Below are 23,315 nucleotides of genomic sequence, written 5' to 3'. Positions count from 1 at the left end.
TGACCTGAAGTGAAACTGCTGCCTTACTTTCCTGTGTGTTTTTGCTTATGGGTAAAATGGAAGTTTTTGACCTGTACATTTACCATTTCTTATTTTAGTGCCTACATCCCTGCATCCCTTTTGTTTCTGGCCATTACTTTTCCCAGAACCCTGCTTTGACACTCTGGGTATGGAAGATTTTTAAGCGTGGGGCTCAGTGCGGTGTACACCAGTGAGACCAGCTACACCAGTTTTTTATATAAGGGCATCACAATGTTTTCCCCTCTTACTGTGCCCCACACTTGCACCTTGTTTCCTTTGCACCCAGCTAATTTGGTAGAAGAAATTATTCTGAATTCTCTGTTAACACAGTCATGCTACTAAAAGATTTTAAAGATATAAGCAGCTAAAGGTGTTTATTATGTTATTATGTACAGACATTTTTTTTTCTTTAAATGGACCGACCCCCTTTCTTTCCTTCCTGCAGCAGTGAATTCCTGAGGTTAATTACACGCTGCGTAACAAAGGCGTTATTTCTTTTTGTGCCTTTGGTTGTGTTCCTTTTCATGGCTGGAGAAATAAGCTGGGAGAATAAAGGCTTTGCACTGAAGTGCATTAAAGTCAGTGGGCTTTGGCTTATGCCCAGAAAGAAAAGCAGCACACGGTTTAATTCCAGGGCAGGCTTGAGCAATTGCATTTGAGGTTTTTTTCAGCGGTGATGGCAGAGCTTTTAGGTTGGATTCTTGACATTCAGCTATCAGAGGGGAAAAGCAAATCCCCCTGAGATGTGCACAGAGCTGTAACGTGCTGTCTTCCTCTCCCCAGGTGAACGGCAGCGATGGGATGTTCAAATATGAGGAGATCGTCTTGGAAAGGGTAAGTGCTCTTTACTCACTTGCCGACAGCTTTTGCTGCCTCTTCCCACTCACCCTCCCACTGGTGCAGCCCCCATCCCTGTGCCAGATGATGGGAATAGGTTGGTCTCTGCTCCCTGATCTCTCTGGTGGCTTTTGGAGAGGTGTCATGCTTGCCTTCCCTGAACAGCCCCCATGGCGTGGGGAGAGGTGGGCTTGCTCCGCGCCCCCCCCCCAGCCCCGACCCTTCCAGAAGGGAGGGGGAAGGCTTCTCCCTTGCCTCCCTCGTTCACACCCTCGCCCCCACAAACCCGCCAGTGCGGCGCTGGGAGGGATGAGGCTCTTTGTCACCGTCTTTGCCGGAAAATGGAGATGCAGGGAGCTCTGCTCGTGCAGGTGTACCCCACCCCCCAGCCTTGCACAGGGGACCGATGCCTCCCCACCACCAGACTCCCCGTCACTCCGGGGTACACAGCACAGGGATGCTAAGCAGCAAGGACGGGTTTTCTAGTAAAGCAGATCACAACGGGGGGAGTTTCTGCTCAAGGCTTTTCTTCTGTGTTGGCAACGCAGAGCTGATGGCGTGTACCGTATTGACTGTGGCTAAAGTCAGCTCCCCCTGCAGATGGGGCTTATCCAGGGGCAAGCCAGCACAGAGCAGGGAGGGCTTTCCCTTGGTGCCTAGGGATGGAGAGGGAGTGGGAAAAGCTGGTCCAAGGTTTGCTCAGAGAGGTGGGCACAGCCTTTCTGAGTGGGGATGGCCAGGGCGGGAGGCTGTGCTCCATGGCACACCTTGCCTCCTGCTCCTCGCTGCCGTGCTGGGTGACTCGGCCTTGCCGTGTGGCCACCATCACAGGGGAAGACACATCACTCGTTATTCTGTTCCTCTCTGCTTTTAGTCATCTCCCTCCTCCCCTTGGCTCTGCATCACAGAGGTGGGTGGACGGAAGGTTATCTGGGGCTGCTGCCTCACCCACCGCTTCCCCAGCATGCCTGACGAAACCAGCCCAGGGGATGCTTCCTTTTTGGGCTGAGCACTTCTTGCTATGGGCCCAATTTAGAGGCAAAAGCCTTGTTTTTGGGGATTCTTCAGAGTATTCTCTGTCCTCAGCCCACAGCAGGAGCAGGGAGGGGAGCTGGCAGGGTGGCATAGAGGGGCAGCACTCATTACTGCCCCCATTTCAAAGCCACAGGCAGCAATTCCCTCTCCAGCAGCGAGAAACCATGAGGGAATTTCAGTGCTTAGTAGCCCGGGCCAGCATGGACCATAGCCAGGGTCCTGGTGGGATCCAACAACCCTGTCTTACTGCAGGAGAAGCACCCTGGTGCCTGCAGGTGAGGCTGTCCCCTTGCTGGGGTGTTTTTGGCTCCCAGAGATTACCTCAGTGTACCCAAAATTGCTGCTCTGTCACTGCTATTAATGCTTGTCCTTGTTGTAAAGACAAGGGCAAATGCAACAGCATTTTCGGGGCAATTACTGAGGAAACACCATCTACAGAGGGACATGGCTTTGGATTTACCCACCACACATGTCTGCAGCAGGAGCTGACCTAGTGTCTCCATCAACCCCAATGCCAGCTAAGAAAGCCCTTGAACTCTGTGTTAGGGTTTATAAAAATTAAACACCTCATGGACCATTTCCAGGTTTTGTGGCTAGCATTGAAGCACACCTTTCTGTAGACAGCCAAAATGAATGGCTGGAGGCCATTTTGTACAGTCTCACCTGCCTTTCTGTGGCCAGGCTGGGTCTTCGGTGACAGCAGCTTTTTTGAACTGGGCATAAGGTAACCAGAATCCAGCTTAGAGGAAGGACAGCGGCTTTAGACCTTTCACCATTGAGTGCCTCCTAGTCAAATCCCAGCCAGCAGGAGAGCATCTGGGAGCGCTGTGTAGTGAGAGGCATTGGTGGCTCCTGGAGGTGCCACGTACTACGTCATGAGTGGCATAAAGTCAGAGCAGAGACCTCTGCTTTGCCGCAAGAGCTGATGCTGAGCCTAAATTGCTGGAGAAAAGCAGGAGCCCCAGCCAGATGCTGGTGCTGGATGATCCCAGGCAGCCTGAGCTCCAGTGTAGCTCTCCTGGCCACAGGTCCTCCCGCAGGGAACTGCTCCCCATCACCCAACGCTGAGCACAGGGGCCATGGGCAGACGGGAGAGTGCTTGGTCTGAGCCCGTTTGTGTATGAGAGGCGGGCACAATAGGATGTGACTAAGTGTCAGCTCTTCCGCATGAGAAAACAAGGCGAGGAGCCATCTGATTTTCAAGGCAGAGCAGAAAAAGCAGCAATTGTCCACTTGCATCAAGCACAGAGCTGGAAGCAGCGCCTGGGAGTGTGTCACTAATGGGTATCCTGTAAGTGGGAGATGCAGCGCAGGGGCCATGGCCACTGGTCCTGAGATGCTGCCAGGTTGGAGTTGGAGACATGGCACGTCCCTGCATTTACCCTGGGCAGGCTTCAGCAGGATGAAGCTCAAGCAATGCTCCAAGCATGTCCGGGAGGAAAAGGAAGCAGAACTGGAGACCCTGCTCCATCCTGACAGCCCCCTCCACCCAATCTTGAAAATTTTGGCATCAGCACTGTTTGTCCCCGGGTTGGCTCTGTGCTGGAGCTACATTCCGGGGCGCAGAGGGGCAGGGGTGGGATGCTGGTGACTGGCACAAGCCCTGCTGCTCCGTGTGGGCTGCAGCATTGGTGTCTCCTCCTGGGGAGCAGCCAGCAAGGGGAGGTTTTCTCCGCCAAGGACCACCCCCTCTTCCCCCAGCTTCACTGCCTGCCTCAGAGTCAGCGGAGACGCAGCGGTGAGGGAGGTCCTCGGCGGCTCCCACTCTCCTGCTCCATCTGTTCGGTGCTCTGCGCTGCTGCACCCAGCGCCTCAGCTGATGAGCGCCAGCCTCCCCTCCGGCCGTGCATCCCTCTGCCCCCTGAGCCGGGCACCCTGGGGCGAGACAGATGCTGTAAGGGCTCCTGCACCCCAGGCAGCCACGGCTCGGGGGGAACTGCTTCAGGAGAGCCAGCAACAAGCAGTTGCCTATGGGGAAAAGACGTGGTGTTTGATTTCCTGCAGGGTAACTCTGGCCTCGGCTTCAGCATAGCGGGAGGAATCGACAACCCCCACATTCCAGATGACCCAGGTATCTTCATCACCAAAATCATCCCCGGGGGAGCAGCAGCCATGGACGGCCGTCTTGGGTGAGTGTACTGGGCGATGGGAGCAGCCCTGTCAGGATGTCACCTGGGATCTTCCCAGGGACCCTCTAGGCAGCTCCTGCTCTCCTCCCTTGCCATGATCCCTGGCCCCCCCAGCCCCTTCCCCACAGCCAGGTCCCCTCAGTGCAGGGATGTCTGTGGTCCCCTGCCACCAGCCTCCCACCTGCAGCCACCCCTCCTCCCCTCCCTGCCCCAGGCTCCATCTCCCATCCTTACCCCTGCAGCCTGCAGTATGATCCAGCCTTTCCCCTCATCTCCCATCTCCATGAGGGTCCCTTCGGGGGAGACCCCACTCTTCCACCAGCAGGGCAGGATCTGGCCAGCTTGAGCAGCTCTCCTTCGCACAAGGGTCCGTGCGGCTGGAGGAGGGCAGCAGAGATGTCCAGAGGAGGGTGGCACAAGCTGGTGGTTCCCCAGGGAGCTCAGGGCCATCCTGTGCCTGCAGGGTGAACGACTGCGTGCTGCGGGTGAACGACGTGGACGTCTCTGAGGTGGTGCACAGCAAAGCCGTGGAGGCCCTGAAGGAAGCGGGCCCTGTGGTGCGGCTCGTGGTGCGCCGCCGGCAGCCCCCGCCAGAGACCATCATGGAGGTCAACCTGATGAAGGGTCCCAAAGGTGAACCCCTCACTCTGCTCGCAAAACTGAGGTGTCCTGCTGCCCCACGGGTTGGTGTGGGGTGTCCCCTCGGTGTGGGATGCCACGGGGTGCAAGGCAGCATCAGGGGGAATGTGGGATGCGAGGTGGCACCGCCATGGTGCAGTATGCTACAGGGTGACCCAGCAGCGTGGGATGCTGTGGGGCACAGGGTGTGGGACTGACCCACGGTGGCTGGGCTGTCTCCATGCAGCAGTGGAGTGGCCCATTGCCTGCTGGGTTTGGGACAGGGTGGGAAGCCCAGTGAGGCAGAGGGGCCATGGTGCCAGACCAGGGATCTGTCCATGTATCTGTCCCTCACCTGCTCTCTCACTCCCACTCAGGCTTGGGGTTCAGCATTGCAGGGGGCATCGGGAACCAACACATCCCTGGGGATAACAGCATCTACATCACCAAGATCATCGAGGGAGGCGCTGCCCAGAAGGATGGGCGCCTGCAGATTGGGGACCGGCTGCTCGCGGTAAGCCCCGTGCCCACAGCCGGCCAAGAGGTGAAGCTGGGCACGCTCTGCTGTGTTGCGGTGCCAATCCTGAACCCCATCACCCCTCCCACCGGCAGCCCCGCACCCATTCCCTGGGGTCCCCACTGGGACAGTGCTGTTGGAGGGGCAGGTGCAGCACTGAGCAAACCCATGGAGATGGGCTTTGTCTCTGGAGTTCCTGCAGCACCGACCCTGCAGGAAAGGGCTCCACTCCCACTTGCTACACTGTCCCTTGTTGTCCTGCCTGCAGCCCCCTCACCCAGCCCCTTCCCTCTGGTAGGTGAATAACACCAACCTGCAGGACGTGCGGCACGAGGAGGCAGTGGCCGCCCTGAAGAACACCTCCGACATGGTGTACCTGAAAGTGGCCAAGCCTGGCAACATCCACCTCAACGACATGTACGCGCCCCCCGACTATGCCAGCAGTACGTACGCCACCAGCCGCTGGCGCGGCAGCCCAGGCACCGCAGGGCTGGAGGGCACAGAGCATGCTGGGGTGGTGGGCAACACTGGGCTGGTCGCCACATCCACGTTGCAGATGGATTTCTGCTCCTGATGCCCTTCTCCTCCCCTGCAGCCTTCTCAGCCTTGGCTGACAACCACATAAGCCATAACTCCAGTCTGGGCTACCTTGGCAGTGTTGAGAGCAAGCCTGCCTACCCCATCCCTCCCCAGGTGACTCCATCACGGTACTCACCCATCCCTCGGCACATGATTGGGGACGACGACTTCACCAGGTAAGTACTGGGTATGAGCATCCCTAATCCCTGCTCCTTTCCTTTCTTCTCTTTCCCTCCATAGCTGCTTGACCTCATCCCTGCTGCCAGTGCAGAGCCTTGGCCAGAAGCCTGTTTGTGGGTACCTGGTGCAAATCTTGGGGCCTCTGCAGTGAGCTTCATGCTCACCCTTCCTGAGACCAGCCCTGCTGTGTTGCTCCCTGGCTTGCTGCATCCCCTGCTTCCCCGTTCCTGCTTCCCAAGCCTTACACAACTGCAGTTAGCCTCGTTCTCTTACTTGTTTTACAATACCTGGAATACAAGGTGTTCCCTGCCCTTATGGTGCCATCCAGAGCTGGCAGCGCCACAGGCTCCCAGGCTGCAGAGTGGAGCTTGTGCTTGGTATCCCCAGAGCCAGGGCTGTAGGGCTCAGGCTGTATTCTTGGGACTGGCAGGTTAGGCTTAGGGATGGCTCTGCACTTAGGAGTGAGGTCGCAGGCTGGTTTCAGGGTTGCGTTTGCACCAGAAGATGCCGTAACCTTGCCTGGGGTTGTCCCATTCTGTGGGATGCTGGCAGATGCCAGAGCGGGACACCTTGAGTTGCTATGCAGTGTCAGTCCCGCTGTCCTCCCAGAGAGCAGCTGCGTTAACCTTAGTCACAGGAATTTATTCCTTCTTGGTGCTCGGCCACGGCCGGGTTCCTCTGTGCGCTGTGACCTGTGCAGCACTGGCCTCTGTGCCCTGTCTGTCCCACCTGGTCTTGGCACCAAATATGTGGGTTCTCCAGCCTGCTCCCGGTGCTGCATCCTCACTGGGTGTAGCAACTCTTGTGCTGTCAGGGCACATGGGGATGATACTGCAGGCAGGAGCAGTGCTTTCTGCCATTACATTGCACCACAGAATGGACTGAGTCCCAGCGCTCGGAAAATGCACCATCTGCCTCTCACCAGGGACCCCAGTCCCACCAGGGTGTCCCTTCCTACACGTGCCAACGTCCTTATTTTCGGACCAGAAAGTGCAGCAGCCCGGACCAGCACAGTGATGTCTCGGCAGTGGTTCAGCGGTGTCTTGGCGTTGGCTCTGGTGCAGCACGTGCCGGTGGCCACTAGAGGATGGTGCTGCCTTGCGGAGGGCCCCGCTGCAGACAGGCTGACACTGGCTGTGTCACTGTCCCCAGCCACAACCTCCTGCTCCCCACCAGATTGCCAGTCTGCAGCAGGCTCAACACCTGCCTTATCCATCCCAGGATACGTGCATCACTGACCCCCTCCAGTGGTTTCATCGCCATGAATCTGTGGACGCGTGCATCAGCAAGATTGTGCACTGGGACCAGTGTAGTCCAAATGCATCTTACTGGTATGGGAAAAGGCAGTGACTCCCCTGAAAAAGCAGCTGTCTCCCAGGAGTCTCCTGCCAGCCGTTCCCTGGGAGAAGCAGAGGTCCTGGCCTGGATCCAGTATCAAGCCTCTTCCCTTCCCATGGGCACAAGTGCTGCTGCAAATGTGGACCCTTGTGTCCTACAGCACCCAGGACCTGAGCATCTGTCTTCCAGTGAGCTCCACCACTGCAACCCAGACCCAGCACAGCACCCCAGGATCCCAGCAGTTGCTCTGGGCTGAGGTCCCAGTGTTAACGCTGCAACATCCAGTGTGGAATCCGCCTGCAAGATCCATGTCCTGCCTCCTGGGATGAGGATGGAAGTGGAGAGTGCATGTCATGACTGAGACCTGAGATGTACCTGTCTGGGGCTTTATTTCCTCTCCTTGGTTCCTGGAGTGTCTCTTTACCTTCCACCAAACCATCTGGTCCTCATGGTTGCTGGGGATGCTTCCCACCAGGCCAAGTTGGGGTGGTGATTCCTGCACTGCTAGGGCAGCAGTGAAACCCAAGGGGGAGAGCAAGTTCATCAGCTGGTTGGAGGCAGAGTTTGCAGACCCAAAAATCTGACTTATTTCTTCCCCTGGGAGAGCTCTAGCCCCAGGCGTAGTTATGCTGCAGAGGGTCTGATGGCTGCAACCATCTCTGCCCCTTCACAGCTGCCCCTGAGCCAAGCACTGGTGGCATCCTGAGGACTTGGGGTTGAGCCTCTTTTGACCCCAGTGACATTTCCATGGTCTTTCCCTGGTCTCCTCCTGGTCTCAGGGCATCCCAACCCTATGCTACTGTCCAGCCAAGTCCTGAGCCCCACTTAGCTCAGATCTTGAACTCATCCAAAGGCTATAAGGAGGAAGCAGGTATTTTCTGGAGGTCACAAAGTAGATTCAACCTCTACCCCATCAGAAATGTGTAGCTGGAGTTACAAGTCTGCTGTACCTCAGCTTTTGAAGGCAAGGGGCTGTGATGGTGCACAGTGTTTGTGGAGATGCAGACACTAGGAGCCAGGCTGGGAATTTACTCTCACTTGGGTGCTCCCCCCAGTTGGAGCTGTGCTGTGTGTGCTTGCAGGGGCAGGAAGGAGTTAAGTCTGTAGGGTCTAGCAGAGCGAAGGCTGTGTCCTTTCAGCGCTTCCATAAAAAACCCTGTGTGTGGATCAGGGAAGTAGCCGGCCCTGCAGCCGGCAAGAGGCAGACACAGGCAGCGCAGGGCAGCCGTGGCAGGGAGCATTCAGTATATTGCTGCCCCTTGCACCTCCCAGCTGGCACCGCCAACAGAGCCTGCCACGCCACAATGTTCACCGTCAATGTCTCGTCATCCATGTCCTACAGGGGACAGCCATTCCTGTCCCCTTCCAAGCAGTGGCCAGGCCACAGGAGCAAGTGTGACCAGAGGTAGGGGACCGCAATGCTGCTGTGCCCGGTGGGAGGCGCGGGGACAGGGACAGGAGCTGGGGAAGAGCTGGGAGCATCAGGCTGTGCTGAACCTGGGGTCTGGGCAGGCCAGAAGCCCATCAAGGCATTCTTGCATTTCTGTCTATCTGTCTCCTGCTCTTATTGCTCCTTATAAGGTGGTTGCCTGAAGCTAAGTGACATTCAGCCCATCAGAACTCCCCCATGGGGAAGGATGGCGGGAAATTTTTCCTGGGGTACTGTCAAGTGTCCCTGGGTTTACATCCTGCTGCCTGCATCCGTGCAAGCATCAAGACCTTCCCCCATCTGCCCAGATGATGGCAGGGATGCTCTAGCCTGCCCTGGGGGCTGAAAAATATATTTTCTTGCAAGACTGTCCTGGGAGCATGCTGCCAGGCTACAGGGCTTCATGCTGGCTGCTCAGTGAAACTTTATTCCCTTGGATCCCTGCTCTGCTCATGCTGCCTGAGCCCCACTCCTTCCTGGCTGTCACAGGCTGGGCCAGCCCCCCAAGTGCCCCAGGGTCCCCTTAGTATTGCTGGCATTTTAGGGTCCACTGCACATGCCCTCAGCCAGTGCTGTGCCTGGTGCCCCGGTATCTCTCCTACCGTGTCCTGGAGAACTCCCTCTGCTCCCCGGCAGGCGCAGGGGTTGATCAGATTGCTGAGCTCACTGGCAGATCCTCAGTCCTTGTGGTACACCCTGGAGTGCCAGGATCCAGCCGATCACCACAGTGGACATGCTGATGGTCCCCAGTGTTGTGCTGGCTGACAATCACCACCAGCTTGTGCTAATTGTCTGGCGTCATTTATTCCTTCTTATTTTAATCCAGTGCTTGAGCTGAGAACTGCCCTTGTTCCAATCAGACTTGTTTTTTCTTCCCAGATGAAAACTGACGCAGGATTTTTGCAATGCCAGGCAGTCTTTCTGCCTTTGCCTGCCTATTGTTTGAGCTGCAAAAGAATTAAGTCATCATCAAAAAATGTAGGGCTTCTGTTGAGCCGCGCAGGGCCTGTAGTGTGGGGTTGCAGGCACACTTGCTGTGCTGCACGGGTGCAGAGGGGCTTCATCCCCCTCTCTCAGCATGGCTGTGCTGTCCTTGATGTCCAGCCTCACAGAATCCGATGCCACCTCACAGTCCAGTGTTTCTATGTGTGATTTCGCTCTGTTTCTGTCTGTTCTCTGTCTCATGTCACTTGTGCAACTGCCTGCACCTCTCCTGGTTTATCAGCCTCTTTGGTTCCAAGGGCTGAGTCACACCAGGTCATGCTCAGGGTGACTCCAGCCCCACCAGTGTGCCAGGAAGCCCAGTTGTGGCCAACCCCATCACCATCTTCACTGCTCCTCACCTTGATGTCTCCCTCTCCCCTGTCTGTCCTTCCAGGGAGCCCCGGAAAATCATCCTACACAAAGGCTCCACCGGCCTGGGCTTCAACATCGTTGGAGGCGAAGATGGCGAGGGGATCTTCGTGTCCTTCATCCTGGCCGGAGGCCCTGCCGACCTGAGCGGGGAGCTGCGGAGAGGAGACCGCATCCTCTCGGTGAGTTGGTGGGGCTGCCCACTGCCCCTCCAGAGCCTCCCACAGCCCCAGGCGGGTTCTCGCAGGATACTTGTCCCCTGCCACCTGAGACACGGTTCGGCAGGGTCCATCCCCGGTGCTGGTGTGGATGTGGCTGCTGGGTGTACCTTATGAGGAGTGGCTTGAGGGAACTGGGGCTGTTTAGCCTGGAGAAAAGGAGGCTGAGGGGTGACCTTACCGCTGTCTGCAACTACCTGAAAGGAGGCTGTAGCATGGAGTGTGTTGATCTGTTCTCCCAAGTAAGCACTAGGACAAGAGGAAATGGCCTGAAGTTATGCCAGGGGTGGCTTAGATTGGATATTAGGAAAAAATTCTTCTCGAAAAGGGTTGTCAGGCATTGGAACAGGCTGCCCAGGGCAGTGGTGGAGTCACCATCCCTGGAGGGGTTTAAAAGGCATTTAGAGGGACATGGGTTAGGGCTAGAGTTACGTTATGGTTGGACTTGATGATGCTGAGGGTCTCTTCCAACCGAAACGATTCTATAAACGGAGCAACAACCTGCCTGGGATGTGACCTGTGGCAGAGCAGGGCCTGCCCAGCTCCTTGCCCAGCAACCGGTGTAGGGCACCCACAGTGCCCAGGCTGGCTGGGTGCAGGTACCAGAGATGCCCGTACTAGAGATGGTACTGGGGGCACAGGGGCTGGGTGATGAGGCACTTGAGAGTGTGGTACCGCGGGCACCGGTACAGGGGCGGGAGCAGCAGAGACAGCGGTGCCGAGGGCTGGGGCACAGAGCAGACCAGGTCGGTGTGAGCCCCAGTCGATCCGGTCCAGCGGAGCCGCTCTCTCCCGGCAGGTGAATGGCGTGAACCTCCGCAATGCCACTCACGAACAGGCGGCGGCGGCGCTGAAGCGAGCGGGGCAGACGGTGACCATCATCGCGCAGTACCGGCCAGAAGGTACCGGCGCCGGGAACCGGGAACGGCCACCGGGAACGGGGGCGGGGTCGTGGACGGGGGCGGGGCGTTGCATGCAGATGAGGGGGCGGGGCGTCTGCTGGCGCGCGATCGGGAGGCCGGGGCGGGGGGCGGACTGCGAGATGCCGATTGGCGCGGGGCGGGGCTGGGGGGGATGTGTGGGCGCCGATTGGTCGGCGTGGCGGGGGGGCGGGGCGGTGGCGTCCCGCCGGCGCTGCCTGCGCGGCTTTGTGTGCGGGCCGGGCGGCTCTGGGGCTGCTGCCGGGGGCGCCGCCGCCCCCCACCGGCGTACAGGTGAGCGGGACTCCGCCGACCTCGCCCGCGCCTTCCCGGCTCTGCGGCTGGCCTGGCGACACGACCTGGGCCGCCCTCTTCGGGCCTGGGCCGGCTCGGGGCCTCGCCGCGAAGGGGTCGTCTCCGGTTGGGGGCGGGGCGGGGGAGGGTGTCTGTTTACCGGAGGGCGTCGCCGCGAGGTCCCGCTCCGTGGGGTTCCGTGGGCCGTGCTGTGTGGCCTGGGACCGAGGGAGTGCTCCGGCCAGGTTCATGAGTGGTACGGCTGCCCCTCGTCCTGGGGGGGCGGCTCCCTCCCCCCACCCGCGCGGTGGGCTCCGGGAGTCCCCCTGCGGCCACCGGCCCGGCAGGGCTGGAACCGGCGCCTCGCTGCTGGGCGGAGGCTCATCCCCGACTCCGAGCATCCCGCCTGCCCCAGCGACTGCCTTTCGTTAGGGCTGGCCTTTAATGCCCTCGGCAGAGGTGTCGGAGGCCGGTGGTCCCGCGTGGGCTGGGCGAGTCCCGCGTGGGGCAGCCAGTGTCTGGCCGCGGCAGGGACGGATCTGTCGGCTGCTGACCGAGACCCTCCCCCGCTGGCAGGGCTGAAGCGTCACCCGGGGGCTGGAAGGGCGAGCGCTGGAGAGGGCGAGGGGCCGGGAGCTGCTCCCGCGGCTGCTGCGGCGCCGTTGCCATGTTCCGAGCTGCACCGCGCTGGGATGCAGCAGGTCATGTCCCCTGGTGAAGGTGTCTCTCCTGGGCCGTGCTAGTTTGTCCCCTCAGCAGCTCTGGTGCTCTCTGCCGAGGCCAGCATGCCGTCACTCAGCTGCCCTTTGCCTTCTCGGTGTCACTCTGCGGGTCCCTGTCCCCACTGTATCTCCTCCTTCCCATAGCAGAGGCTACTGGGACACAGAGCCGTTATTGCCACTCTGGGGTGTGCTGAGGGTGTGGGGTTTGTTTGTTTTGGCTTTTTATTTTTCTTTCTTTCCAGGAAGCACTTAATGTTCTTGTATTTCTGGCTCCCTTTGCCACTTGAGATTTGGCAAACACGCCAACAAAGAGTGCTTCCTACATATCAAACAGGCCAAAACGTTTTGAAATCCCTCTAGACCGAGGCTGAAATGTCATTGCTTTGTAGCCAATGGCTTTCTGGGTCCACGATGGCTCCTGGCACATGCAGGCAACAGCACCGGCACACAGGCTGCAGCTGTCCCGGGAGGCAGCATTGCTGCTGTGAAACGCAGCCTGTTGTATCTTGGGAGTTGACCTCAGCACTCCAAAGGCTTGAAGGCCTGGCAGCCAAGGAGAAAGGTCTGCCTGGCATGAGCCCCAGATGCAGGTGAGGCTGGGTCCCCTCAAGGGGTGTATGCTCCCAGATGTTTGCCTTTATGTGCATCATGGCTGTGGAAGTAGCAGGAGATCTGGATCATAGGATGCCTAAAGGAGGAGACACTGGTGGAAAGGGGCTTTGGGAAGTTTTCCCTTGCTAGCAGAGGTGGAGGATGGCTCCTGTCTCTCGTACATGAACACAGGTAGGGCTTGCGTGTGTGGTGCTGGATGAGTCCTTCCCTTTGAGCACTTCTCCCTCTGACCTTTGTTACTATCACCAGCACTTGGGCTTGGCAGTTTCCCCTCCTCACACCCCATGCAACAAAGCCTTGATATTCCTAACCTGAAAATACAAAAACATGTATGATGGCATTTCTCTGAGCTGGCCACTCAAAGGGAAGTGCCAGGGCTGCACGATGACCTTTCAAAGGCTCCAAGCTTTCCCTGTGCTGTACTCCCCTCTGCTTACCTGGACCTGCAGCATGTGTGCCCTGTGCAGGAAGTTGTCTGTATTTTAACCCCACACCTGGAAGGTGTGTGGGATCAGGGTGATAAAGTGCTGGGCTTGAGGGGAAGGAAGGAGCTGGGGATAGATTTTACAGGTGTCTGGGCTGGAGCCCATGGCTGAGCATCTCTGGGCTCTGCCAGTGGTCTGATGGAGCCAGCCTGGCACTGGGCAGGCAGGTTTGCATGTCAGAGAGCGCAGGACACACACATGAGGCTTTGTGCGTGCTCTGGGGTTGCTTTCTCATATAGTGTAGTTCCTCTCTACCAGCGCCTTCTCCCCTTGCACTGGCTCCTGGTACTCAGAAATCGACTGCAGACCCTCTGTCTTGTTGGGTCCACTGGGTGTATTTACAGTTGCAGCACACCAGCGTGTGCCAGTGCTGGGATCCTTGGTGCTGGCAGCAGATCCCGGCCTGCTCTTACTGGTCTGTGACCTGTGTGCGCTCGGGCATTGCAGGGCCCAATCCTGCTCCTGGTGGTGAGCTCACCCCGTGGTGCAGGATCAGGTCCAGCTCCAGGGGCACCGCACCTGGGAAGGGAAGAGCAGCGAAAGGGTGGAGTGGTGTTTTTTATTGAGTTGCTAAGTGGGAACAGCAAACGTCCTGCCCCTCCTGGCACGCGGTGCAGCGCCGCAGTGGCACTCGTGGCAAGAGGTGCCAGGTCACCTGTTGCATATTTTTCAGTTTTGATAAGCGTGGCCTGAACATGTCCAGCACCTGGGTCCCGTGGAATGCCAGGGAGGTGGGGATCAGTTGTGGCTCACCTCCCCGCCATGCCATGGGCAAGCTTCTCGGGCGGGTTCCGACTGCACAGGAGATCTTCCAGGATGTAGAGGCAAGGTGGCTGTGAGCCAGGGAGCGAAGGCAGGAGAGCTGCTTGCTGGGGCTTACCTGCCAGTAATTGTCTCAGAGGCTGCTCCAGTGGGCAGATAAGGAGGGGCTGGTGACAGCTGGGAGCATCCCGTGTTCCTTCCCAGGGTTACCTTGCCTCCCCTGCACTGGGAGGGAGGGGCCAGGTTTGGTTTTGGGGCTGGCTGCTCCTCTGCTCTGTGCCCTCCTGCAGCTGGAGCAAGCATGGGTTGGTGTCTCCTTGAGAGACCCCAGGACAGGATTGCATTTGTTCTCCAGCCCCTGTGTCCTTCTTTAGTTTCCTGCGTCCAGCCTGGCTTTTGTTTCTTGTCATGTCAGTGGGCTTTTCCCAGCTCCTGCAAGCAGCATGGCTGCTCCAGTGAAATTTGGAAAGTCCCATCCATGAAGTGCCCTGGCTGAAGTGGGGGCGTGTGAGAGAGCTCTGCTCTTGGGTTGCATGTAGGGGCCATGGTTGCTGGCAGGGCGGTGGCACCCAGAGGTTGACCTCCTGACATCCCCATCCTGATCCCAGTGGCAGCTAAACCTGCTTTTGCCCTTTGCTGCCTGCCCAATTCTGGGCAGTGCATCCTCCACACCAGGCTTCTTGTGGGGAAGAGTGTCACAGGAGGGATGCAGTCCCACGTGCTGGGAAGCAGTGGTCCTTCCTGTGCCCCCAGTGGGGTTTGGGATGATTTGGCTGGGCATGGGGTTTGTAGCACCCAGCTGAGCAGTTTTTCAGGGGGAAATAGCCCTTCCATACTGAAGAGGGTTTATGGAGCAGCTGTACCCACTTCCAACGGAGGCTCCTCTGGGATGCAAGAGCTCATGGGTATCCTGGGGCAGGATCAGCTGTGACACAAATGCTGTGGTCCACTCTGGTGTGGGGAGAGTGGTTTGGAGGGGTCTGAAGCTCCCCTCCCTCTGCCAGGAGCTCCGTAAAGCCCTGGTGCAGGCTGGAGGGTGCAAAAGTGCTGATTTGGTGTCAAAATCTGGTTTTCTTATAAAATAAGCCTTGGCTGCTCCCGAGTTTCCCTCTGCTGGCAGGAAGGCAGGCGCAGGAGTGGGTGCCCCTTGGCTGCTGGGATAGGTGGGGGTCTGATAACCTCTGCATTAAGCAGCTGACCTTGCCCAGTATATGGCACTTCTTGATGTCCGTGGCAGGGGATAGGGCTTCATGTGGAGTTTCTATGTGCCGCTTGGTGCTTTTTTGTGTGTATCGCTTTTTTTTTTTTTTTTCCTTCCAGTCTTTAAGTAAAAATGCATCTTTGGCAGCTGAGTGCGGGAGGGGGATGCCTGAGAGAGTCCAGCTGCGGGGAGGGCTGGAGAGTCGGGAAAGGCCAGGCTGCAGCTGCATAACCCCAGCCCCCTGTGTGTCTGCACCGAGAGCCGTGCGCGATGAGGGGCTGGCTCTCCAACGCAGCCCACAGCGCATTTCTTAGCAGTGCGCTGTTCCCACCACCCCTGCAAGATGCAGCTCCGCAGGCCAGGCAGCTGCCTGCGTGGTCCCCTGCGCTGCTGGAGCTCTGTGTGCAGCGAGCACATGGCTCTGCTGCCGAGCTGCTGTGCTCTAGTTCACACGAAAAAAAATATACCCAAACCACATGTAAACCACTGGGTTGTGGAGAAGGCTTTCCAGGCGAGTTGTACAGCAGAGATGAGTCTTTCACGGAGATGTGGGGATATAACTGCAGGGGGTACCCAGGGGATGAAATCAAGGGTGAGAACTGCCAGGGTGGGCTGTGGTGATGTCGGCAGCTTCCCTGGTGCCACAGTGCCGCCATTGCTCGCTGCCTGGCAAACCTTCCCCGGCTGGCCCTGAGTAAGCAGGGCCCGTGCCTCCACCCTCCGCTGGCCAGCCCGACCTTTACACCCAGCTGAAGGTCGGGCTGGTGCAGCGGCAGGAGCCGGGGTGGTGGCTGCTCCCATCCAGCCACCCGGCAGGGAGCTGCTGACGGCTTCTGGAGGGTCTCCTGGCTCTTCCTGGGGTCTCTGCTGCCGGGATGTAGGTGTGAAAGGTGAATTCCTTCTCCCTGCTCCCCTTCGCGGGGGGGGGCATGCTTTGCCTCCCTCTTCCCTGTGCCTGCTGGGCTGAGGGGCTCTGCTGCTGGCAGAGCAGTCAGTAGGGGGGATGCCCTGATGGCTGCAGCTGTGCTTTGCAGCTCTAGCCGGTGGGCGAGGGTCTCCTGGAGGGGCTCTTTCCCTGCAGTTCTGAACTGCTCTGTAGGTCAGTGGCTCGCTGAGCCCTGCCCAGCTGTTCCCTTGCTGAGCTGCAGCTTAGTAGTGGTGGAGGTCTCAGGGTCTCTGCAGCCTTTGCCTGAGCTGCCCGAGCGGGGGCTTGGTGTGGGTTTGGGAGCAGCCGGTGCCCTGTCTACTCCAGATGCCCTGCCTGGACTCCCACAGGGTGCTGTAGCCTATTCGGCTTGTGTATGGACGGATGGGCTCACGGGCAAGATGCCTGATGGCTGTCACTGCTTCTCTCTGTGCTCGGTGCAGGGCAGTGACCTGGTGGCAGCTCCTGCCTGCACTGACCGCCTCTCTCCCCACAGAGTACAGCCGCTTTGAGTCAAAGATCCACGACCTGAGGGAGCAGATGATGAACAGCAGCATGAGCTCAGGCTCTGGCTCCCTCCGAACAAGTGAGAAGAGATCTCTCTATGTCCGGTAAGGCTCAGCACCCCCCCACCTGCTTAGGCAGCTGGAGGCAAGTGGGACGGGTGTATCCCCACAAGGCAGGATTGCAGGGTGGAACGGTTCAGCCTGGGCCGTATGGCACCTGTGTGGACATCTCTGTGGATGGTTGTTTTGGAGGCCGGGGAAGCAAGTGTGATAGATGTATTATGAAGCCCAGAGGCTGCAGCAGGGAGAGCGCTGCTTTTGCACTGCTTTGCCAGGACAGGGTGCTTTGCACTCAAGTGTCTGTTCCAAGGGCTACCCCGCTTTGGAAAGTAGTGGTGTCTTCTACAGAGCCCTGGGTAGCTGCTGGCCAAGCTGACCCACTGGGGAACACTGGACATCCACTGCAGCTTCTGCCCCAGACAGCTCAGGGCAGTGTTCACAGCACTCTCCTCGAACCGTTCCCTGCTAACAGGCTTCTCCCCATCTCCTGGCATTCCAGCAACAGGATCTAGCTGGAGGGGAGATGAGCTCTTAGGAAGATTATTGCTCTGAGCCCTCAATGTGCTTTTGGTCTGGAGCCAGGCGCAGGGCAGGCAGGGGTTAAGTAGCCATGCAGCTGCAACTGCTGCAAGTCCTGCACTGCCAGAGCAGCCCCTGCTCACTGCCTGCCTCCTGCCACCTCCTGCCTGCCACAGCGCTAGGGAGCTGACAGCTAATGAGTAATTTTAACTTGGTAATTAAAATAATCCTGTAAATCCTCACCCTGCACAGCATGTTGCAGGTGGGGGCTGGCAGGAGCAGGGGATGCTTCTCCTTCCCTGTGGGAAGGGTGACAAGGGCCGAGGCTGCATCAGCCTCAGCCTACATCTCCCACTGCATGGCTACTCCATGCAGAGGGCTTCAGGCTGTTGCTGGACCCATTGCAAGCCTGGTCTGGCAGGAGGGGAGAGCTGCAGCTCTGGGTTCCTACAGTTCATGCCTCCTGTGAGGCTCTGCAGGCATCTTGTTTGATTTAGCATCTTTGGGCTCCATGGTGGGGGTGTGCAACAAGCTGGGGACCGTGTTGAAAAAGATTGCTAGTCTGGCAATTGCTGTCCTATGGACACACTCACGGGTGGAGCAGGGTTTAGGGTGGGTCCAGCTTGAGTTGAGCCTGTGAGTCTCCTGTTCGCTGCCTGGATAGGTGCTGCACATCTAGGGGCATGCCTGCGAGCCAGAGAGCTCCCCACTGCCTTTGGGCTGCTTGTAGCATCTTGCATCTCTTGCTGCATCCCTTCACATGGCTTCAGTGGCCTCCACAGTACTGTGTCCCCTCACATAAACCCAGGTGGCTTCAGACAGGAGCTAGGCTGTGCCTTGCTGAGAGGGTGACCCCAGGGGAGAGCTTTCCCCCTGCATGGCCCTTCCTGGCCTTCCCCAGCTCTGACAGCCGTGCACCCGTGCTTGCAAGAACTGCCGGGTGCCTGGGCTGCCCCAGCCTTTCTGGGCGGGGTAGTTTCGAGCACAGTTTACCCGAAACCAGCTGAGCTGCTGCTGCGCTGCGGACAGGACACCAATTACAGGACTCGCTACCCAACTGCTTGAGTCAGCCCAGTGAGGCTGTGTTGCACCCCGTGTGCTGCTGATGGGGCTGGAGCTGGGCACCCCGAGTGCCTGCCAGAGCCAAGTTGCGGGTGCTGTTGCTCACCACGTGTTTTGGGGCTGCAGCTGCGCAGCGCAGGCAGGGACGAGGCAGGTTTGCGGCTGCCTGCCTGCAGCTTGCGCTGCCACAGGGCAAAGTCCGCCGGCACTGGGGCTGTGCCGGGCGGGGATGGGGGTCACGCAGGCGTTGTGCCCGGGCACTGGGAGGAGGCCGTGTCGAGTCCCTGGCACCACTCCCCTGCCCTCCAGCCAAACCATCTGCTCTCCTGCCTGCTCCTGCAGTATGATGCAAGCTGGAGAGTGGAGCCATCACGCTGCCACCAGGCCCCTGTGTGCCCCAGGATGCACCCAGACACGCCAGGTCCTGGGTGCCAACGTGACCAGAGGCTGTTCTCTAGAAGCATCGTGCCTCAGGGAAGCAAATGCCTCGTGCCGCTGCTTTGCAGATGTCCGGCCCTTGCCCAGACCTTGCTGTGCCAGCCCTGGGATGCCAGTGGCTGCTGTGGGAGGAGGCAGGAGCCACGGGGCGAGGACCAGGCAGGGTGCAAGGTGTGGGCAGGGTGCCCCGCAGCCCATCTTGGTTCAGGAACCAGCCTGACCAGTTCCCCGGGGCCTTGGCTCGTGCTTTGCTCCCGACAGCAGGGGCCTGCCGGCCACACGCAGCCTTATCTTTTGGCCAGGAGCTGCCTGCGAGGGTTACTTACCGAGGATTGCTTACCGCCAGCCTCAGGGCCCTACGGTGCTTTGCTATCAGCTCCGGTGCTTTGCTATCAGCTCCAGCGTGCTGGGGTGCAGAGGGACCGAGCATGAGAGCTGCCCCAGCCCTGAGCAAGCTGGGAAAGGGGGAGCAATCTGGTGGCTGGAGGTACCTGGATGCATAGGGCTGCATCAGGTTTTGTCCCAAAGAGCTTTCTCCGAGGCATAGGGCAGCCCTTCTCCTGCTCCCCATTCAAGACTAGCTGCCTTGACCCAAAAAGTTTCATCGCGCAGCACTGCCCTGGTAGCGCTGGAGCAGGGATCTGACTGAAGAAGTGCCCTCCAAGCTTTGCTGCTCCCTGGGGACCTGCTGCATGGTCCCTCAGCCCTCCCATTTGTACCCTGTGCTTTCAAGCCCTCTGAGGAGTCCTCACAGCAGAAAGGGGTAAGGAGCAGGACAGAGGGTGTCTCTCCTGGTAGAGGAAGGCTTGTTAGTGCCAGGATTAAACCAGCAGCCAGCCAGTGTTTGCAGTGCCCAAGATTGTGTCGGGCTTGGGGGTGAGTGGGGCTGATGTCCCAGGAGCGAGCGTAGGGTTTGTGCTGCCAGCAGTGCTGCTTTTAGTGACTGTTCCCCTTGGTTGGGCTTGTTGCAAAGTGGATACATCAAAGCAGACAGGGTTTGAGGTTTGACATTCGTAGAAGGAGTTGCTCGTGGAGTCACTGAGAGAAACTTGTGGGTACAGGCTGCAGTGCTGTGTGTGATAAAGTGTGTGCAGGAAGGGTATTAGTGCTCCTCTAGTTATTAAAAAACAAACAAACAAAAAACAACACTGTTCTGTAGTTGGTTAGTTTAATATTAAAGGTAATTTTAAACTAAAGAAACTGTTTTCAGGGGAAGTATTTAGGATGCTGGAAAGGCTCAGTTGTAGAAGCAGATATATATATCCTCAGATACATTCCTGATTCACAGGCTCTGGACTAATGTACCCCTATATGTAAACAAAGTGCATGCTCAAAGCACCCCGCAGTCTCTGCCTGTGCAGCCCTCCATCAGCCCCAGGGTCTGATGTTCCCATCCCACTCCTTGGCCCTGCAGTTCTGGAGGGGACTGGTGTCCTGCACGCTGCTGCTTTCTTGGGGCTGCATGAGCTTTGCTCACTAACCACAGCTGCCTTTGACACCTCTGTGGTTCGTCTGCCCCTTGCAGCAAAGGTCAAGAGCAAGTTGTTTTGGTCCAGCGCTGTTATTCCTGCATTGCACACTTCAGGGGTGTGCTGGTGGCTGCATGACACCCCTTGCCTCAGCAGGAGACTTCCACAAATTTTGGGGTTTAATCCTTTAAGGTATGAAGGTGGAAGTGCCCCAGGAGGCCTGCTGCCTTCACCGCTTGGCCGTGCTCAGGAAAGGCATCACTCCTCTCTCTGCCCCTCCACAGAGCCCTGTTTGACTACGACCGGACCCGGGACAGTTGCTTGCCCAGCCAGGGGCTCAGCTTCTCCTACGGGGACATTCTGCACGTCATCAATGCCTCTGATGATGAGTGGTGGCAAGCCAGGCTTGTCACACCCCACGGCGAGAGCGAGCAGATCGGGGTCATCCCCAGCAAGAAGAGGTGAGTGTCCATCAGCAGCAGCCTGTGGAGCCTCCTGGAGCTCCCCAGGCTCTGTGAGCCCTGCGGCCCTCAAGGTGGGATCTGTTCAGGGTGAGATTTCCTTGTGGTCCCAGCCCACCTGGCTCTCTGTGGCTGCACCCTGGTTGCAAGCTGGGGCTGTGTGCAGGTCTCCCTGGGGTGATGTTCTCTAAAGCTGGATGGGACTCCAGGTGAAGAGAGAAGCACTCAGCCCCCTCTGTGGTCCCCATGGAGATGGAGAGCTGGTGTTAGCCAGTCGAGGGCTCCAAGTGAGAGTAGAGTGACAGCAGTGACTGTGAGCTGTTCTTTGTGTCCTCTGACAACCTGCCCAGCTATGCAAGCCAGGTCCCATGAGAAAGGAAGTGTCAGGGAGCAGAGTAGCTGCCTGGTGCTGCTTTCACATCTGCAGAGCCAGACCTATCTCTGTCCCTCCCCTCCTGGGCAGGCTGATTTGTCCCATCTCCTGCTATTGCAGACTCTGGCCTTGGCCAGACCCTAGGTAGAAGCTCCATCTCTGTCCCTGTCTGGGAAGGAGCTGCCCTTCGCCAGCAAGGCAACCACCTGAGTGTGCACAGAGCTGCCTGGGGAGCCAAGTGGGCAGAACAGAGGGCACACGCAGGGGACTAGAGGCTCTTTTTCTGCTTTAACTTCCAATCAGGGTGGAAAAGAAGGAGAGAGCACGGTTGAAAACAGTGAAGTTCCACGCCAGGACTGGCATGATTGAGTCCAACAGGGTAAGTGCTGAGCTGGGGCTCAGAGGGACACCTGGAGCCGGTAGCTAGTGGGGGGCAGGATGAGTCCCAACAGCCAGAGTTCCTGGTGGGGTGGCTGGAGAAATCCCAAAGCCAAGAGCAGCACAACTGGACCTGCCCCAGGCAGGTGAAGGACAACTGGTTGGAGTGGTGGGGGAGCAGAGCCCATCCCACCACAGCCCACGGCTGGTGCTGGCTGCAGGCAGCTCATGCCACTGCAGGCAGATGCCCTCACCCCTCATGCAGAGTGCTTGGTGAGCAGACAAGGAAGGGAGAACGGCCTGGCTACCCCTGCAGAGCTGCTGATTGCTCCATCGGCTTCCCAGCATCCCTACTGCATTTTTCTACATGCTTAATTTTTTTCCTGCATTACAGTTTTCATGTAATATCCATTATTTCTTTTGAGGGTAACTGCCCTGCCACAGCTCCTCATTGTCTCTTCACTTTAATTTTTCCCACATGCGTTAAACACCATTGTTTTTTCTGTCCTCCCTTCCATCTCCATGTTCTTCAGTCGATCAAAACGAAACGTAAAAAGAGTTTCCGCCTCTCTCGAAAGTTTCCATTTTACAAGAGCAAAGAGAACCTGGCCCAGGAGAGCAGCGGACAGGAACGTAAGTAGCAGCTGGCCAGACAGGGCAAGCGTGTGACCCTCAGGTCCCCTGCCTTGAGGGGAGAGATTCGGCACGTTTCCATAGCCAGGGTCCTGGCATCTGCTTGCATTTGGATTTGTGCTCCACAGTCATGCCAGCAGCTAGGGAGAAACTGGAGCCTGAAACAAAAGCAGCGGCTGCGGGCTGGCGCTCGCTTTCTCTCTCTCTTTCATGTTCAATGTCTTCATCTTTTCATCCACCTGACCCCCTGCTCTGCCTCTCCCTGCTCTCCCACCTCTGCTGTGGGCTCTGCTCCCTCCCTCTGCCTGCCAGGGGCTGCACCCCTCCGAGCGAGGGACTGGTCACCTCCTGCAGGGCTGCTCCTGTCCCTCTCAGGCCTGAGGGGCTGTGCTCCTCATCTCCCCGAGAACAGACTTGCAGCTACATATTCCCATCTGAGAGCCCTTCACGCGGGTTAAACCCTGTGGGCATGGGGAAGCTGTGCCCTCACTGTTGGAGGAGCTGCCCACCCGTGACCAAGGCACATCTTGGGTGCTTGCCTGCAGACATTGTGGGGTCCCCAGCTCTCACCTGACAGCACCCTGGGACTCCCAGCAAAGACAGAACATTCAATTTGTTGCCAGAAATCCTGACATGGGCAGTACTGGAGCTGCATGCCAAACCCAGCCCCTCGTCCTGCCAGATGCTGAACTGCATCCACTTCTTTGACAAGTGTCCCAGACAGAGCTGTGGTCCTCACACCTTGGGGAAGAGGACGTGGGCAAGGCAGACCAGTGTTTCTGCCCTGGTGCTGGTACAGCGTGTCCGCTCCCCTCCTGTGTCTCTCCTGGGGTGATGCAGAGGCAGGAGGTTGGTGCCAGGCTGCTCTGGGGCTGCCCTCATCCCTGTGCTGCCTGTGCCAGCCTGGCACCGGCTTACAGTGAGCTTGGCAGCCAGCATAAGCCTCTGGCCTGCGGTGAAGGTTAGACCTGTGTGTCTGCATATCTCTCATAGTTCCTGAATGTGGCTGGGCTCCAGTTAGCCCCATCCTGGAGCTGGGGACTCACTGGAACACTGCCCTTGGCCAGCCATGCAGTGATGTACAGCATGGGGGTGAGGCAGGCAATGCTCTTTGCCAGCCCATGTCACAGACCCACAGCCAGCTCCCTGCCCATGCTCTGCTGTTGTCCATCCCAGTTTGTGTTTGGGGGATCCTTCCCCCATGTTTCCACAGCCCATGCAAGCACTGGGGCATGGAGAGA

At 58.2% G+C, this 23,315-nt stretch overlaps 1 protein-coding gene across 16 annotated transcripts in view; it reads left to right on the top strand.

Moving 5' to 3' along the window:
* DLG3 (discs large MAGUK scaffold protein 3) overlaps window positions 1-23,315 on the top strand; it is a 79,943-nt gene that overhangs the window by 46,826 nt on the left and 9,802 nt on the right. For 9 of the 16 annotated variants that reach the window (XR_010652142.2, XM_065846949.2, XM_071813529.1 and 6 more), the window contains 12 exons: window positions 805-855; window positions 3,898-4,022; window positions 4,486-4,655; window positions 5,018-5,154; window positions 5,456-5,600; window positions 5,753-5,912; window positions 10,062-10,218; window positions 11,054-11,156; window positions 16,672-16,786; window positions 20,514-20,690; window positions 21,367-21,442; window positions 21,975-22,074. Coding sequence is in view for 15 of the 16 variants with exons in the window: in XM_065846949.2 (XP_065703021.1) it covers window positions 805-855; window positions 3,898-4,022; window positions 4,486-4,655; window positions 5,018-5,154; window positions 5,456-5,600; window positions 5,753-5,912; window positions 10,062-10,218; window positions 11,054-11,156; window positions 16,672-16,786; window positions 20,514-20,690; window positions 21,367-21,442; window positions 21,975-22,074 (1,516 nt within the window). In the remaining variant the exon portion in view is untranslated. Of the gene's footprint in view, window positions 1-804; window positions 856-3,897; window positions 4,023-4,485; window positions 4,656-5,017; window positions 5,155-5,455; window positions 5,601-5,752; window positions 5,913-10,061; window positions 10,219-11,053; window positions 11,157-11,365; window positions 11,469-16,119; window positions 16,141-16,671; window positions 16,787-20,513; window positions 20,691-21,366; window positions 21,443-21,974; window positions 22,075-23,315 lie in introns of those variants that run through there. The other 7 variants (XM_071813530.1, XM_065846950.2, XM_071813531.1 and 4 more) reach the window with 3 other exon arrangements.

The sequence above is a fragment of the Patagioenas fasciata genome, chromosome 11, assembly GCF_037038585.1.
Source record: "Patagioenas fasciata isolate bPatFas1 chromosome 11, bPatFas1.hap1, whole genome shotgun sequence".
Lineage (NCBI taxonomy): Eukaryota > Metazoa > Chordata > Aves > Columbiformes > Columbidae > Patagioenas > Patagioenas fasciata.
Note: the sequence above shows the minus strand (reverse complement) of the source record. Positions and strands in the feature narration are given on the sequence as shown.